The 17,132-nt window shown below is 45.1% G+C and overlaps 7 protein-coding genes across 7 annotated transcripts, besides 16 other annotated features; all 7 read left to right on the top strand.

Annotated features, from left to right (window-relative positions):
- Positions 1 to 62: a microsatellite.
- Positions 1 to 17,132: part of a sequence feature (heterozygous, Esmeraldo-like haplotype) that runs on past the window's edge.
- Positions 87 to 130: a microsatellite.
- Positions 748 to 1,011: a mobile genetic element.
- Positions 1,262 to 1,303: a microsatellite.
- Positions 1,340 to 1,379: a microsatellite.
- On the top strand, positions 1,444 to 2,241 carry Tc00.1047053504867.129 (hypothetical protein, conserved; the record flags this gene model as incomplete). The annotated part of the gene is made up of 1 exon (XM_807695.1): positions 1,444 to 2,241. One exon carries the CDS (start codon positions 1,444 to 1,446, stop codon positions 2,239 to 2,241), a length of 798 nt encoding a protein of 265 aa, XP_812788.1.
- Positions 2,349 to 2,372: a microsatellite.
- Positions 2,459 to 2,495: a microsatellite.
- Positions 2,687 to 2,720: a microsatellite.
- On the top strand, positions 2,756 to 5,974 carry Tc00.1047053504867.120 (uncharacterized protein; the record flags this gene model as incomplete). The annotated part of the gene is made up of 1 exon (XM_807692.1): positions 2,756 to 5,974. The coding sequence occupies one exon, from the start codon at positions 2,756 to 2,758 to the stop codon at positions 5,972 to 5,974; it is 3,219 nt and encodes a 1,072-aa protein (XP_812785.1).
- Positions 6,351 to 6,375: a sequence feature (AT_rich).
- Positions 6,470 to 7,468, top strand: Tc00.1047053504867.114 (tyrosine phosphatase, putative; the record flags this gene model as incomplete). The annotated part of the gene is made up of 1 exon (XM_807694.1): positions 6,470 to 7,468. The coding sequence occupies one exon, from the start codon at positions 6,470 to 6,472 to the stop codon at positions 7,466 to 7,468; it is 999 nt and encodes a 332-aa protein (XP_812787.1).
- Positions 7,590 to 7,633: a microsatellite.
- Tc00.1047053504867.110 (hypothetical protein, conserved) lies at positions 7,958 to 9,133 on the top strand (the record flags this gene model as incomplete). Its single annotated transcript, XM_807691.1, has 1 exon — positions 7,958 to 9,133. The coding sequence occupies one exon, from the start codon at positions 7,958 to 7,960 to the stop codon at positions 9,131 to 9,133; it is 1,176 nt and encodes a 391-aa protein (XP_812784.1).
- Positions 9,133 to 9,161: a microsatellite.
- Tc00.1047053504867.99 (hypothetical protein, conserved) lies at positions 9,438 to 11,939 on the top strand (the record flags this gene model as incomplete). The annotated part of the gene is made up of 1 exon (XM_807693.1): positions 9,438 to 11,939. One exon carries the CDS (start codon positions 9,438 to 9,440, stop codon positions 11,937 to 11,939), a length of 2,502 nt encoding a protein of 833 aa, XP_812786.1.
- Positions 12,003 to 12,050: a sequence feature (A-rich).
- Positions 12,115 to 12,150: a microsatellite.
- Positions 12,187 to 12,226: a sequence feature (AT_rich).
- Positions 12,374 to 14,488, top strand: Tc00.1047053504867.90 (glycerol-3-phosphate acyltransferase, putative; the record flags this gene model as incomplete). The annotated part of the gene is made up of 1 exon (XM_807690.1): positions 12,374 to 14,488. One exon carries the CDS (start codon positions 12,374 to 12,376, stop codon positions 14,486 to 14,488), a length of 2,115 nt encoding a protein of 704 aa, XP_812783.1.
- Positions 14,743 to 14,768: a microsatellite.
- Tc00.1047053504867.80 (DNA primase large subunit, putative) lies at positions 15,161 to 16,891 on the top strand (the record flags this gene model as incomplete). The annotated part of the gene is made up of 1 exon (XM_807689.1): positions 15,161 to 16,891. One exon carries the CDS (start codon positions 15,161 to 15,163, stop codon positions 16,889 to 16,891), a length of 1,731 nt encoding a protein of 576 aa, XP_812782.1.

The following is a 17,132-nucleotide window of genomic DNA, read 5'->3' as shown; positions in this document are numbered from 1 at the left end:
TTTTTTTTTTTTTTTTTTTCGTTTGTTTGTTTCTTTTTCTTTTTTTCCTTTTTTTTTTTTTTCGGGAGTTCTGCCGGGCCCCCACATTTTTTTTTCTTTTGTTTTTATGTTTTTTTTCTTTTTTCTTTTTGGTAAATCGTTACACCTCTTTCCGTCTGTGCCGTGTTCACTGTCATTGTGTGTCTCCGTGTCCCTTTTATTGTCTCTCTGCTGGCTGTGCTGCTGAAATGCCTCCATTTCTTCTAATTTCTTTCCTGCTAGAGGTACCGATGGTCCGCGACGACAATTGTTTGTGTTCCCCATTGCGAGGGCACGGGGGTGACTGGGCGCCGGCCTGCTGAGTGCACTCGGGGGAGCGGATGGTGTGCGCCGTGCCTCACTGTGAGTGTGGGATGCCACCCGCCACGACCTGCTGTGAGGCGTGATGCCTATCCGTCGGGGAAGCGACAAGTAAAGGACTGCGGCGTGTACTTGGATGCGTCCCGTCCCTCTTGTTGCGGCCGTGGGTGTGCTGTGCCCATGGCCCTTCGTTGCGGTGCGACGGGATTTTCCTACCCATGTCTTCACCCTTGTGAGTGGTGGAGTGAATGGAGGGAGGCTGTGTGTGCGTGTGTGCGAGGTGCCCGTGTGAGTTGTGATTTCCTCCATTGTTATTTATTTGCCTCGGCTTTGTGTGATGGTCCTTTGGTTCTATTATGTGTGTTTTGCGATTGGCGGTAAATGAAGTGTGTGGACGAGCAGAAGACTAGGAGCTTGTGAACGGAATGTTCGCGAGGAAGGCTGGCTGCCCAAATACATGTATATCCTGATTGAAAGGATATATTTCTTTGGGAGTTTTTCCTATTTTATGAATCTTTTAGAAGACCCCGATGGTAGCAATCAGGGAACCGATAACTTCTGGATGAGTTTTAATTGTTTTTGTTTCTGCCGTCCCACCCGCCCCCTTTGTGGTTCTTACCTTGCGGCGGGGTCTTGAGGCTGGAGGAGCCCAAAGTCTTCCACTTTTTAGGTTGTGAATACATAGACACACGCACACGCACACTTATATATATATATATGTACATGCACGTCCAATCCGAATGGAGCGATCAAGTTACGATAGTAGCCACCATAATGTGCATATATAAATATGCGCTCACTTGGTGTAAACTCCCATTGGGGATTTGGCGAACCCCCGTCCCCATTCCATTCACCCCTTCTCATTCCCTTCTTGTGTGAATCCTATTGACAGCCGCAGGATCCGTTCGGCGGCCTTGGCGAATATTTTGATTTTTTTATTTTATTTTTATTTTTATTTCTTATTGTTTTCTGTCCCGTCTTGTGGTTTATTATGTTTTACCTGCTGCTGCTGCTGCTGCTGCTGCTGCTGCTGCTGCTGCCAGGTTGAGCAATTTTGTGTTTTTTTTGATTTTTATGCCCGCTGGCTAATGCTAGGTTTTTTGCATGTTTGAGAATCGAACGGTTTCCAGGAAGAATGCTGTTCCTTTGGTTGAATTTATGAGGCTGCTCCGCAATCAAAGCAGCAACGAGGGAAGAAAGATTTTTCCTAGACGCTATAACGGCCGACTAGCGACGCCTTCGATGCCGATGGTACAAAAAAATATTATTTCACAGGAGTTGAAATTCACAGAGGAAGTGGAAACGTTAAAATATGAACCACAACGTAAAAATTGGGTTAGGGGAAAACGAAGACGAAGTCCATCCATTGATAATTTGCTGCAAATGAAGTTTCTGCGCTCGCCCTTTGCGTGTGAGATTTTAACCAAATCTTCAAAGGGTATGTATAGTTCTACCTATGTCGATATTGAACTAAAATCGCTTGGTCTACACCCTCTGGTGCAGGAAGTTCCCACCACTCGCAAAGAGACAAAGTTATTGATAGGAGTTTCATGTTGTTATCTGAGATTGGGGACCGCGCTTGTTGTGAGCGGCTGCATCGTTGAAGTTAACATCACAGATTCTACGGCACAAATAGTTCCAGAAAAGGGATTATGTCTCGACGTGGAGTGGGTGAGTTTAAAAAAGCTCTACTGCATTCCTGACAATATTAGGGACGTAAGGCGAATTGTCTCGGAAAAAGTTTACGCAATTATTAAAGGGGAAATGGAAGATCCAATGCGTGTGGTAAAAACCGATTTACCCGGTGGGGAGCAATGGGAAGAAATTCCCCTGTCCCAGTCTCAAGACGGTGGCGTGGTAGAAGAAGCGGAGGATACGAATAAATATGCTCACAGTGAGTAATCAGAGCGCGTAATTCAAAGAAAAAAAAAGAAAAAAGAAATGAAAATTGAGCTGAATTGAGCTGCCTGTTGAAATAGACACTTTGAATTATTTTGGATCTTTTTTTATATTTATTTATTTATTTATTTATTGTTGTTGTTGTTGACTTTAACACGGTTGCGATTTTTAAAATTCACTCGTTTATTCTTGAGGGTTAATAAACTGTTTCTTCTGCTCCTTCTTCTTCTTTTTTTTTTTTTTTTTTTTTTTTTCTTAATTCATTCTGCTATTGGAGCATTTTTATTGTGATTACCCAAGGCGTGTGTTGTTATTTGATTATTATTTCTTATTATTTCCATTACCGCCATGATTGCTATGATTTATTCCTTACGCGTCATATTTAAATAAATATATTCTTATTTGCATGCATTCATGCTTACATGTATAAATAAATAAATAAATGTACTTTTTTTTTTTTTTTTTTACTTTTTTACTTTTTTGCTTTTCAGCCTTTTAGACATTCGATGTTTGTGGTATGCCTGCCGGACGCATAGGCGCTCTTGCGGTATACTTCACACCCGTACATCATTGGGTTGTTGGGAAAATTACTAATTACGATCCGCTAAGAGACACTTACAGTTTTTCTGCGACAGAGCCGGAATTTATAAATGTTGATAATTTACCCCGTGATTCGAGTAAATTATGGTTTCCTAAGGAAGATGCCCTAAATGACGATTTCGATGATCTTCTTAACCTCGTAGAGCTTCATGAAGCGTCGGTATTATTTTGTTTAAAAAAACGTTATTTGAAAGATGTGGTATACACAAATATTGGGCCTATTCTTGTGGCTTTAAACCCCTTCAATTACTTCATACCCGCATATGTTGAAGTCAAAATGGAGGATTACCTTTCCGAGGGCTCTGTTATCGAGAAGAATTTACCCCATCCGTGGGCCACAGCGCACAACGCCTACCGGGAAGTGCGAGAGAGTGGTAGAAATCAGACAATTCTCATTAGTGGAGAGAGTGGGGCGGGAAAGACGGAAGCCGCAAAGATTGTATTGAAGTATTTGGCTGCATTAAGTACGAAAAATGGAACACCGGAGGATCGAGAAATTTCCATACAAATCAACAAACGTGTTTTGGCGTCATCACCGATTCTTGAAAGTTTTGGAAATGCAAAGACGGTCCGAAATGATAACAGTTCTCGTTTTGGGAAATTCTTACGAGTTCAATTTGATAAACATGGCATTTTGGTGGGGTGTCATGCGACGAAGTACTTGTTGGAAAAGTCGAGAATTATTGGTGCCGCCACAGGGGAGCGTGTGTACCATTCATTTTATCAACTTGTGCAGGGGCCGTTAGCGAAGGAATTTTCATTGAGGAACCCGAAAGTGTATCGAATCCTTAATGCCGGAGAATGCATTAATATCGATGGTGTAGATGATGCCGTAGAGTATGCATCCACGAAACTGGCGATGGATGATGTAGGCATAACAGAAGAAGAGCAAATGTCGATTTGGCGTGTTGTTGCGGGAGTTGTATTTCTTCAAAATACGGACTTTGTGGAGTCCGAAGAACGCGCTGGACGTATTGCAAAAATGGATTCAAATCTTTTGCCGGTTTTGGTCCGTGCCTGTCAGCTGTGGGGAATCAATGAGGAAGAATTTATGAAGGAGTTGATTTCCACCTGTATCGTTACTCAAAAAGAGCAGACGGTGAAACCCTTGAACAAAGTGAAGGCACTGGATATAAGGGATTCGGTCTGTAAAAGTTTGTATGTGTGGTTATTTGATTGGCTTGTATCGAAGATTAATCAAACCACTAATCGGGAGGCCGTTACAACGCATTGGATAGGTCTTCTTGATATTTTTGGTTTTGAAAATTTTCAAAAGAACAGTTTTGAACAGTTGTGTATCAATTTGGCGAATGAGGCTCTTCAGGGTCATTACAATCAACATATTTTCACATTGGACATGCAGGAATGCCAGAATGAAGGAATTGACACAACACATGTGACGTTTGTTGACAATAAAGAGTGTGTTGAGTTGCTCATGGGAAAGGTTGGTGTTTTTACACTCCTTGACGAAGAGTGTGCCGTGAGTGGGAACGAAACAAGTTATCTTCACAAACTTATGGAGAAGTTTGCACCCACAAAGGGCAAGGGTGGAAACGCACACTTTTTACGGGCTACTGGGCGTGCTGTCGATAACCATTTCATCATTCGGCATTATGCTGCGGACGTTCAGTACAATGTGGAGGGATTTTTAGATAAAAACCGAGATACATTGAAAGAGCGAATGAAACACATTTTTATGCAATCGAAGGTGGCATTGATTCCAGAGATCATTCCAAAGGAAGAAGTCAAAACAAATTTGAAAGGAACGGTTGGAGGGTTGTTTATTAAACAACTCCTGCAGTTGATGGCTGTTATTAACCAGACAAACCCGCATTGGATAAGATGCGTCAAGCCTAACGCTGAGAAGCAATGTAGGCAATTTTCTGACGGTTTGGTGTTACAGCAATTACGGTCCGCAGGAGTATTGGAAACAGTTCGGATAAGAAAGGCGGGTTATCCCATACGTTTCAAGTACGATGATCTCCTGAAACGGTATCACGTTTTGTTCAAGAACGGGGTGCACGGGAAGGTCGCATCTAGAGAAATTGTACAGAACTGCGATATCGATCCTGCACAAGTTCAGTTTGGAGAGACGAAAATCTTTATGAAACATGAAGCTTATTTTAAGCTGAATCATCGCCGGGAGCAGGCGATCTGCCGATTTTCTTTTTTGTTTCAGGCGGTGGGCCGAGGGAGTTTGGCGCGCGGGCAACTTTTTCGTGATTACGCGTTATTGCATCGCCGGAGAATTATGGAGGAAAAGCGGATTCGAGAAGAGGCATTGAGAATGCAGCGAGAGGAGGAAGAAAAAAGACGCGTGAGAGAACAGGCTGAACGTGAGCGTAGAGAGTCTCTTCTCAAGGAACGACGGCACAAAGCAGCCGTATCCATTCAGAAAGTGGTTCGAGGTTTTCTTAGCAGGCATAAATTTCTCATGGTTTATCTTTCTACGCTGCGAGCTCGAGAGGAGCACAGTCGCGATGATGAGCAGCAAAAGTATCGTCTGTACGAGGCAAATAGACACCGGAAAATGTGTGTATTGGAGGCTCGCAGGGATGGGAAACATGACCCAACGAACACCCACCGTAGAGAGTTGCTCCGCGAGAGAAGAGAGCGTACAATGCGTCTGCTAGAAGAGAAGCGGTTGCTGCATGCATCAAAGCTGGAAAAGGAGGTGGCACACGAGAAGGCGCAGCGTGCCAAGGAGAGAGTTCAGAGAAGGCAGCAGATGCTGGAAATGTGGAAGGGGGCCAAAACCTCCCAAAAGGAGCCATTGGACCTCAGTGGTGCGTCGCAAATTGTGGAAAAGCGCTTTTTTGGCGAAATGATCAGAAAACTTCAGGGGCATGCGAAGGATTCAAACGAAACTCCCACCGAGTTCTCTCAAAATGTCGGTGGGGACTCCCGTTATCAAGATTCAACATTTGATATTGTCAAGAAGCAGTGGGAGGAAAAGGAACGGTGGAAGGACGAGCGTGAGAGAATTCTTGGCCCGCGTCATGAGGCCCATGGTTCGGCCTTGACACCGCGTCAACGTCATCTTGAGGGTCAATACCGAATTCGAACGGTGTCGAATGTCCTTTGGCAGTTGGAGTCTAAAGCCGCCGCCCTTTCATTTCAGAAGCAACAACGATAGGGGACGTCGAAACGCCAATAAATTAAGGAACTGACTACCCATTTTCATTTTATGAATTGAGATGGATGTATCGGAAGGAGGGAAGGGAAACATTTTTACGTGTAGGCCTTGGGGAAACCGTGAATGCGCCGCTATAATGCCTTTATATTTATCCTTTTCATATATATATATATATATGGTGGCAAAATAAGTAAAAAGAGAAATGGGGTGAATCATTTGAGTGTACCTTTTTGCAATAATTCTCTTTTCTTTGTTGAATTAATAAATTGGTAGTGAATGTTGATGAATATGTGATGTTAATAAGGGGTGGGGTGGGTTCGGTGGCATTATAAGTGAAGTTCATGCGTTTGTTGAAATGTTTTTATCGAAATGATTGTATAAATATATTTATATATATATATGTGACTTCCTGAGATTAAATGCATTTGCCCTGCTGGTCAAAAAGAAGAGCATTTTTTCAAAAGAAATAGTCTCTTCTTATAAATATCCCGTTAAATGGGGCTCTGCTGTATTGCTGCACGCCGCGCTGTTAGCCTCAAGAAGAGGCGAATTAAGTACAAGGACGCTCCGGGCGGTACTGTGGACTTGGATTTGGTACAAATTCATAGGCGTATCGTTTGCATGGGTTTTCCGGCATTAGGAATAGAATCTTTTTATAGAAACCGCTACAAGGATGTCCTGCGCTATCTGGACCACATGTATGGTACAGATTACATGGTGTACAATCTTTGTGCGGAGCCGAAATATCGGTATGACTTAACTTTTTTTCATGGTCGAGTTCGCGAATTTCCGTTTCCTGATCATTGGGCCTGTCCATTAATTATGATACCACGCTTCGTGGAGGATGCTGTGCGGTATATTACAAGCGCTGACCACGCGCAGGAGGCCGTGGTTGTGGTACACTGCAAGGCCGGGAAAGGTAGAACTGGGCTGCTCACATGTTGTTTACTGATGGAGATTGAGCCATCGATTGGTGGATTGGCAAAGAATGCCATCAGTTACTACGGTATTCAGCGGACATTTGATGGACGCGGACTGACACTTCCAAGTCAGTTACGGTACGTAGAATACTACGAACGACTGCGAAACGAGTACGGGGGTGAGGTTCCTGCGGAGGTTCCGGTTGTTGACATCCACCAGTTTCATATACGTGGCATTCAAGCCAAAGTAACAATCACATCGTGTAAATGGTACGCCTGTGAACGGGTTTGTGTCATTTCTTTAAATTCCTCCCGGTGTTGCAACGCACAGGTCATAAAATCTTCGCCGCATTTCACTACTGTAAATGTTGCAAATAATGACTTTTTTAAAAAGCTTTCACAAGATATTCGTGTGGAGTTTTTAAATGGATGTAGCATTGTTGGTGTCTTGACGTTTCATACACTGTTCATTGAGAGGGAGTATATTTACAGTGGAATAGACAAAATCTGCGTGTTAAAATTACCGGAGAGCGCGGGTATTTCTTTTGATTTTACCTCATCACTGGAGAAATAGCGGCTTTTTGTTTTATTCGCTTCTTTCTCTTTCACCATGTCTTTGAGTGTGTCGTTTTCAATATTTGGAAAACTAACGCGCTTGGACTTGTTTCTCTGAGTTAATCACGTGTGTATCTTTGATTTATTTATTTATTTATTTATTTATTTATTTATTTTTTTTTTTTTGCATGCTTCATTTTGTCTTTTTTTTTTTTTCCCCATCTTACTATACTCTTTTACATTACCATACCCCTCCGTTTATTGATCGTTTTTATACATTATGTTTACACATGTGTAATACTTGATCCTTTTGTACCTGTGCGTTTCATCTGTCGCAATAAAAACAGCTTATCTCTGTCTGTGTCTGTGTGTGCAGACGAAATCCAACGCCTACCTGTACAGATTTGCATGCGTGACACAGACTCTTTCATTTCTGTTACTGCAAGGGGTGTGGGATTGGAACTGGGAGGAGACTGGGAGACAGGGATAGGAGCGAGGCGGAGGAAACATGAGGAGTATTTCTACAAGAGAGAAGATCCTTGTCGTCATCATTGGGGCGATTATCGCATGGTTGCTGCGAAGATATGTGTTGAGGGTCGGGCATTTTTCTAATTTCGGACGGAAGTGTGGGGGAGAAAACACGTCTGTTGGGAAAAGGAGGGAAAAGGTGCGGCTGGTGCCGAGGAAAGTCGACCTTTTTGTCCAGAAGGCCCAGGAACAAGGTGCGGCGGCAACAGAGATGGCAGATATTGTACGTCTTTTTCCAAGACGGTTTGAACTTTTGGGTCACGTGGTTGTCGTGAAGCTCAACCCCGGTGTGGCACAGGAGGAGTTCGCGTGCTACGCCAAGGCATTTGCCGAGTCCTTTTTCCCGCGTGTTGTCGATGTTGTGTTGCTCGACACGGAGGGCATCACTGGGGAGCTGCGGCTACCAAAATTAGTTACGCTGTGGGCAAAAGAGGCGACTCTTATAACAATGCCGAGAGAATCCCTAAAATACGCGCTGAAACAGTTCAAAGAGCCGTCGTATATTTTGTCGGAGGATTTGAAGCAGTTTGAGGCCTACGCGGATTCACCGACGTTTACAACACATGTGGAGAATGGCATCCGATATAGTTTTGACGTCTGCAAGGTGATGTTCTGCAGCGGCAATGGGACGGAGCGGATGCACTTTGCCACCATTGAGGCACGAGATGAAGTGGTGGTGGACATGTTTGCGGGTATCGGTTACTTCACATTACCCCTTGCGGTGTTCGGCTTTGTGAAAGTTATTCATGCATTGGAAAAGAATGCGACAAGCGCGGGGTTTTTGAAGTACAACGCACTTCAAAACCGGGTCGGGCACTTGATCCGCACTTACTGTGGTGATAATAGGGAGGTGGCATCGGAGCTGTGTGGCCAGTGTGATCGGGTGCTCATGGGGTACATCCCGTCGTGCACGGCCTTTTTGCCGCGAGCCATTTCCTTCTTGAAACAATCGCCGCATGGGGACCCTGTTGGCACGATTCATTATCACTTTTTATCGGATAAGAAGACTGCTGAGGAGACAGCCAAGCAACACATTCGATCGGAGTTGGGTGAGCATGTCACGTCTTTGATGCACATCATCGCGCTGCGCACGGTAAAGTCGTACGCACCAAAGATCTTCCATCATGTGGCGGATATTCGGTTTGAGGCGTCGTGAAAAAAAAAAAAAAAAAAAAAAAAAAAAATAACAAGTCGTGATGCCAAATCATAATGGCACGGCATATATGAATCAGGGGATAAAAAGAAACATGAATTCCATAACCGTCCTTCTGTCACTTTGCGCGGACGTTTGTATTAGCTTTTCTTTTGCTGCACACTTTGCTCTTTCTCTTCACTTGCACCTTTTTTTTTGTTTTTTATTTTTTGTGAGGACGAGGACGAGGGCGTGCGAACATACGAGGGAAGAGGAGAACAACAGGATTATCTAGTTCTTTACTACAAAAGCAAAAGATACCCACTAGATGAAGTCCTCTGAAGTGCAGAAGGACTCCATACGGGCAGCTATCTTGATGGAGTGCGTGAAGAACAAGTCATTGGATGTCGTTTACCAGAGATCTGTCTTGTACCAGCGACTGACCTCCCAGGAGACACGCAACCTGGTCTACGAGTGCTGCCTGGAGTTGGTGGAGGACCCCCAGAGGCGACGCGATGTGGGCCAACTGATTCTTAACTGCATCTCCAGCTTCCCACCATCGCAGGCAACGCTACAGGCAATCGCTAACAAGTGCAGACCCTATGCTACTAGTCGAACCCCGTACAGTGGTATCTACCAAGAGCTGAAGACTGTTATCGATACATACCTTCATCATAAACCGCTAAGTTACATGCTTGGCCGCACTCTGCCACGAGGAAAGGAAGGACTTATCTTTCGTCAGAGCGAGTTAAGTAGGAATCCGGATTACATTCAAAAATGCACCCTGCAGCCTCCAATAGCGCAGCATACGGAGAAGGGAAAGCGCATTGTACCACTCTCCAGCTGGTCAAATGAGGAACTGGCAGTGACTGCTGGGGAAAAAAACAGAGCACGCAGCGGTCTTTGGACAGTGAAGTATCATGTCGTTGGATGCAAAGATTATGTGAATCAACTTCCGCTGGAATGCACGGAGGCGGTCATTGATCAGCAAGTACGGGTGTTGAACTCTTTTTGGGAAAAATATACTACGAATCCGGCTCTACTTCGAGCGACATCGTTTCTTATTAAATTAATGTGCGATGCATATGTGTCGAAGATTCCCTTGCAGTCCAATTACTCATTTTTCCGCTCGGTTAGTATCTGTTACCTTCCGACACTGTTTGATTTAATGGGTAGTACTTACGCTTGTGTTCGAAACCATGTATACGACATTCTCTTAACATTGGGCATACATTTTCAACTTGTGGATACGCAGGGAATATTTCCAGGCTGTTCAGAGGCTCTTGAAGAGGAATTGATTTGGATGCTTTTAACCGTGTTGCGTAAACAATCTCTTCATGAAAGTAGTGATGAAATGGTATGGACGGCTGCCGCGAAGTGTGCCCTGGCCATCATCCCTCCCCACAAACTTTATCTCATTGATGTTCGTGCACTGTATCAGTTCTTATCTCTTCCCATTATTATTGCGTATCATCCTCATCTATACACCACCTTTGCGGAAGCCTTTGCAAAGCGAATTTTGCGTTGGGACCCCGCTGGTGATGCGACGGAAGAAGTGTTGGTTTTGGATGAGGAGGAATTTAAAAAGTTGGGCCACCAGCCTGTCGCCAAGCTGCTCTACTTGTACCGTCAGTCAATGACGTTGGGTGCTCGTTTGGCTTTTTTTCAGGTTCTTTTTACACATGCGGTGACTGTACTTCAAAGTCGATCCTCTCTCTCAAGGTTGTACCCGAGAGTTCTGCGGCGTTGCTACATTGAATTGGTGAAAGTCGGGTTTCACTGGCACCTGCACTCGCTGCTTTTTTACCAGTCCCATCAAGTCTTCCGTGAGCTTCCAGGGCATATTACATACGATATGGACGTTAAGGAAATGCGGGAGTATAAAACAGAGGCAGTTGCTATTGTTGAGTGTATCTTACAGATTGTGGAGGAGGATGCGCGATTACCAGATGTTATTATGAATGCTTTTAGAAACACTTTAGGTTCACGAACCGAAGAACGTGCGGATCTTGCAACAGTGCTCACAGACTGCTTGTCTATGATTCCAGCCATGTTAAAAGAGGATACGGATGGTGATTTGTACAACATTGGCTGGCGGATGGCGTTCTACTGCATGCGACTCAGTAAAGAGAACCTGGGAAATGAGCGAAGCACGGCGATCATTGAGACGTTGGCGACAAATTTGGTTTCTTTTTCCGGGTCAACGGATCGGCTCGAGCTGGCAAAAATTAGGAGCGTGTGTCCGGATGTTTTAGCCTCTCTAATGTTTCTGGGACGGAAACACGCAAATCAGGCGGTGGAGCCGTTTAGCACGTTGATCTTGCGGTTTTTGCTCGATACGGAGGTAGTTGACGTCCAGACTGTGATGCGGCTCTACTACCGTCTAATTGGGTCAATGTCTATTCAGAATGGTCCCTTAAATAAATCTCCCGAGGCGGATATTTCACAGATGCTGTGTAGTGAGCAGCTTGTAACGGCTCAATCCATTGTGGATGATATTGGGGCACGTGTGCTATGGGCTCTTTACAGATCCCTTTACCCGGTGCAAATGTTTTCTGTCTGTCGCGCACGGCATGTGTTGGCCTCTTTTTTGGACGAATTGGAACCCGTGGGTGGAAGCAGTCAGGCACACTCGTGGAAGGCCGTCATGGCGGACCCGTATCCACCTGTGGCATTGATAGGGGCGCAGAAAATTCTCCAAATGTACGGTAGGAGCGCGTATGACCGATTTGATGAGGCGATGAGCATTCCCCAAAAGAGCGAAAAGGGCGATTCCGTCTATGCTCTTGCTGTCAAAGTGGCTCAACTGGCGGAGTCAAGAAAGGAGTGAAACTCGCGCAGACGGCGTTGAATTGAGGGGTAGGGGCCAACTTGCGCTTCCGCGATATTCTTGTTTTTTTTTTTTCTTTTTTTGTTCTTTTTTGTTTCTCTTTACTTTTTTCTGTTACTTTTCTGCACTGCTCCAGTTGTGTGACTCGAGCCGTTTATTGCTGACTTTTTGCGTGTCTCTCCCTTTCTCTCCCTTTCTCTCTCTCTCTCTCCATCAGCTTCGAACGAAGGCACCGAAGCAAGGGGACAATAATATAATACATATATATACATATATATTTTTTTTTTGGGCGCCCACAGAAATAGGTGAGGGAGAGAGGTAAATTCAAGGGGAAAATTCCAAAAGATATCACATTTTTAGCGGGAAACAAGCAGCACGTTAAAAAAATAATTAAACAAAAAAAAAGTGAGGGGGGTAGGAATAGGCAGGGAATTATGAGCGGGTCTGCAGAAAAACATGTCTCGTCTTCCAAATTGGAAGGGGTTATAAATAAAGGCAATGATAATGGCACCCATATGAAACCACATGAGCTTCATGAGGCACAAGCGGTGCCTACTGGTGAAAAAGATGCAGAGGAGGCGGGAAAGACACAACGAAAAGATCAGGCGTCAGCTTCAGTAAAAACGGGTGCGGGGGATGCTGAAATGGGTGAAGCCGCTCGGAGTCCAAGTCTTCAGAGGAAAAAGAGTAGCGTAAAGGATCGCATTGAAGTGACAAAGCACAATAAATTTGTGCGGTGCACAGTCTGTGGTGATGATATTCCCATTGGCGAATGGCCCGATCACCGCGACCGTCTCCGCTCAGTCAGGCTTCTTTCTCTACGTGTAAGCAAATTTCACGAGTTTGTTGTAAGCCTATTCATTGATTTTTTCATGTGGGTTCTTATGAATATTTACTTCCGTGAGGTGACGGTAGTGAACAAGGAAATGGTTCCAAAGACTGGGGCAGTGGTGTTCTACGGAAACCATCAAAATCAGTTTATTGATGCTATGATAATTCGAGCCAATTGCGGAAGACCCGTGCGTTTTATAATGGCGGAGAAATCGTTTCACCGACCCATTGTTGGGCAATTTGCACGAATGATGCATACTGTTCCAGTGGTTAGGCCACAAGACGTTCCTATCACGCCTGGAGAGGGATTTTTGCTGCGTATGAATGGTGCCATTGTTCACGGGGAAGGAACCAAATTTCACACTTCACTTGCGAACGGCGATGTGATTATGTGGGGCAAGGGGACAAATAATTGCACGGCACAAGTCCATTGCATCATCTCCGATACTGAGTTGGAACTCACTATGCCTGTTCTGGCGTCAAACGTCGTTACACAACCCACAGCATTTAGAGTATCACGCCGCATTGATCATTCCACCATGTACGCCAGCGTGTATCAGACACTGCAAAAAAATCAATGTATCGGTATTTTCCCTGAGGGTGGTTCCCATGACCGCACCTCTCTTCTTCCACTCAAGGCCGGTGTGGCTCTTTTCAGTCTTGGGGCGGCAGAGCGAGGCATCAGTGTGAAGGTGGTTCCATGTGGGTTGACGTACTTTTATGGTCACAAGTTTCGGAGTCGTGCTCATATTGAATTTGGCGAGCCTATCACGCCCTCGGAGGATCTTGTGGAGCTCTTTAGTAGGGATAAACGTAAGGCTACAGGTATATTTTTGGAACATCTCAATGCGGAGCTGCGCGGATTTACCATTAATGTGCCCAATTGGAGTGCTTTGAACTTTCTTCATGGGTTTCGCCACTTGTATCAACCTCCGAATTGTACTCTGGCAACGCGAGACTACCTGCGCCTGGCTCGTCGTCTGAATGCCATCATGGAGGCACAAAAGAACAATCCGGAATTCATTGACTTCCGGAACCGTGTGGAAAACTATCAAGATTACTGCAACGCCTTACTTGTACGTGATAGTCAGGCCGCTACACTTGGAAAATTGGGAACCACCGAGGCACAGCAGCTACAACTTCTTTTCCGTCGGTCCTTCACTTTATTTTTGATGGGCGTTATTCTTGTGCCTTTTTTTGTAGTGGGTCTTCCCATTGGGTTCTTGGCGAGTCACTTGTCGCAGCGTCACAGGAAAAAAGCCCTCTCCGAGAGTAGCGTGAAGGTTGTGGGGGCCGACGTGGAGGGATCGTATAAGTTGCTTGTGGGTTTCTTTAGTGTCCCTGTGGTATTCACTTTTGTTTCCCTCGTTATGTTTTTCTACACAGACCTTCGTACTGCCCTCACTGTGTTTTTTAGTCTTCCCATGGCGATGTACGTCTCCTTGTTGATTCTTCAGGAAGCCGTGATTGAGCTACGGGCGGCTTTACCACTTTTCATGTCTGTTGTTTCGAAGCACAAGCAGTTTCGGAAGTTGTACGAGCGTCGCCAAGCGTTAGTGGCACTTACAAATGAACTGGTTGCTAAATGGGACCCGGAGCTGGCAGAAGAAGTGCAAACATACGTAAGAGAATCCAAAGATGACATGAAAAGACGTGAACCTTCGTTATTTTCTTTGCGCCATAGCGGTCTTAGAAGGCTTGCAGATAGGATGAACTGACAAAATTCGCATTTCTTTTTTTCATTTTATTATCTCTAATATTACAACATATATATATATGTTTTTTGAAGAATGTTCTATTTCAAGCCTTCTGCAACGAATGTATTTGCAAACTGTGTTTCTGATTCTTGAAACTGCACGCGTAGACATATACGCATGTGTATACGCAGATGTTTAGCTTTTATTATTATGTATACATACATACATTTTTTTCTTCTATATATTTGGACGTATCTTATGGGTGGGTGGATACAATTATTATTATTATTATTATTATTATGTGGTGGTGGGAGCCGATTATTGCTATAAACGTTGTAATGTATGCATTTATCTGCTTCTTTTTATATATTATTATTTGCTGTATGCTGCAGCTTGCTGCTGTGGTGTTTATTTTTTCTCACCGTTCTTCCGCCAACTTAACGACAGCTGTGCATGTTGCTGTCGCCTGCGAGCGGTTTCACTGTCTTTTCATACGATGTTTTTTTGTCGTTTTTTTGGATTTTCTTTTCTCTGTTTGTTTCTTTTATTTTTGTATTTTTGCGTGTTGCGTTGACGGGACCGTCGAAATGCTAAAAAGACGGCAAAAAAAAAAAAAAAAGGAAGAGAAAATTTGAGCAGGGAGGCGGGGTCTCGCAGTGCTGCTCAACTGGCGTTGTGTGGCGTGAGGGCGGAATGCAGGCAATCATTACCACCGCAAAGTCCTTTGCAGGCGACGAAAAGAGGCCGCGTGATGTGAAGGCTGCTGCTGCTGCCCCCGTCCTTGATTGGGCGACCATGTATACACGTAGGCCTGCTGGCACCAGCACACTATTCACACTGGAGGCCATGGTGGCAAAGCGCATGGAGCTACTTGCATGGATCGACCAGTTAATGAACTCGCCGAATGTGAGGAGTTTTAGTGTTGTGCTTGACGAAATTGGGGCACGGCTTCCAATTGAGCGTCGAAAACATGTCACACAGCATGCCGCCGATCACGTAGTGGTGCTGGGTCGTGATGATAGCCCCGCTGCAGATGATGCGGATAGCTTTCGTACCCCGCGGCTCTCTGTTTCACGATCGTCAGGCTCCGCTGCTCTGAATGCTGTCTTATTTGAAGGGGACGAAGACCTTATTTCTCATCTTCTTGCACGTTTTGCGTTCTGTATGAGCGAGCAATGGCGCAAGTGGTTTGTGAAAACGGAGGAGGCTCTTCTTCGTGCTCGTCTGAAATTGCAGATGGCAAAGTATGAAACAGACTTTTTACCTAGCCTTATGCGTGACAATGGCCTTCCGTGTGACCCGCTCTCTGACGAGCAGTGGCAGGATCCGCTACTACAGGAATACATTGTGTACTTTGCAGTGTTGCAGGGGAAACAGCAATCCCGCAGTCGCGAGGACTATTTTTCTGTTCCAATGACATTAGCAACACGTCTTATAAAGACCCGTAGTGTTCTCTGCCTCAAGGGACATGCCATTCTTCACAGGGATCAGGCTCAGGAAGTGTTTGTAACGGTATTTCGTTCCAAGCTGAACAAAGGCCTGCATGAGGCGTACCTGGCACGGATGAGGTTGACATCCAATGAAGACGATGAAGAGCGTGAAACAGTTATGCGAATGTTAGACGCATTTTTGGAATATTTTGTATCCGATCCCACGTCCGCCATACAGGAAGCGGCCTCTGGTGCCGTGAGTGCGGGAGAAGTGCGCCGTATTGCCCAAACTCATTTCCCTTTGTGCATGCGTCAGGTAGATGAGCATCTTCGTCGCGAGGGGCACCTAAAGCATCACGGACGATTCACTTATGGACTTTTCTTGAAGGCAATTGGCCTTTCGTTGCAGGATTCCATGACTTTGTTTTCTTCCTTAATGACTGTTAAAGGCGTTGCTGGGAATAGTGAGGCATTTGCCAAGACGGCATATGGATACAATATCCGCCACAACTACGGGATGGAGGGCAAGAAGACAAGCTACAGCTCCATGTCGTGTGCAACACTGCTGGCTCTCCCTCCTGTGGTTGACCGGTTTGACTGTCACGGTTGCCCCTTTCGTTTTAAGGACGAGGGCGCCTTTCGGTCGATGCTGCTGAAGGAGCAGCTAAATCCGCTTGGAAAGGAGCATCCTCCTCTGAGACCCTCCGCAAGCGACATTGAGGAGATTGTGCAGGACTGCAAGGGACAACATTACACACGTGCCTGCTACAAATATTTTGTGGCCACTCATCCCGGCGTCAAACGTGACACGTTATTTCGTTCGCCATTTGAGTATTACACGTTGAGCCGTGAGGTGGGAGAGAGGCCGGAGGAAATTCTGAGTGAACAGACAACACCAGCGCGGCGGTTAATGACCGGTGACAGTCTCAAGCGGTCAATGTTTACGCCCACCCTGAAAGAAGATGTCATCCGGGAGCGAAAATCTCCACCATAGCATTTTTAGAAGAGGACAAAAAGGATGGCATCGGTTTATCATTCCTCTGCTGTTGGCACCGACGTGAAGACCGCTGGGACTCATAGAAAGAAAGGACAACAGGAATCCTTAAAAAAAAAGAGCTTTGCATAGAAGTGTTGCCTTTTTTTCTTTTTTTTTTTTAAATCCATAGAGACAATTGAGGATTCCTACTTTTGCGAGTGATGGGAACCGCTTTCGCAACTGGGGGACCACCAATTAC

Source organism: Trypanosoma cruzi, genomic scaffold, assembly GCF_000209065.1.
Source record: "Trypanosoma cruzi strain CL Brener 1047053513197 genomic scaffold, whole genome shotgun sequence".
Lineage (NCBI taxonomy): Eukaryota > Euglenozoa > Kinetoplastea > Trypanosomatida > Trypanosomatidae > Trypanosoma > Trypanosoma cruzi.
This window is presented reverse-complemented; position numbering and strand designations above follow the sequence as displayed.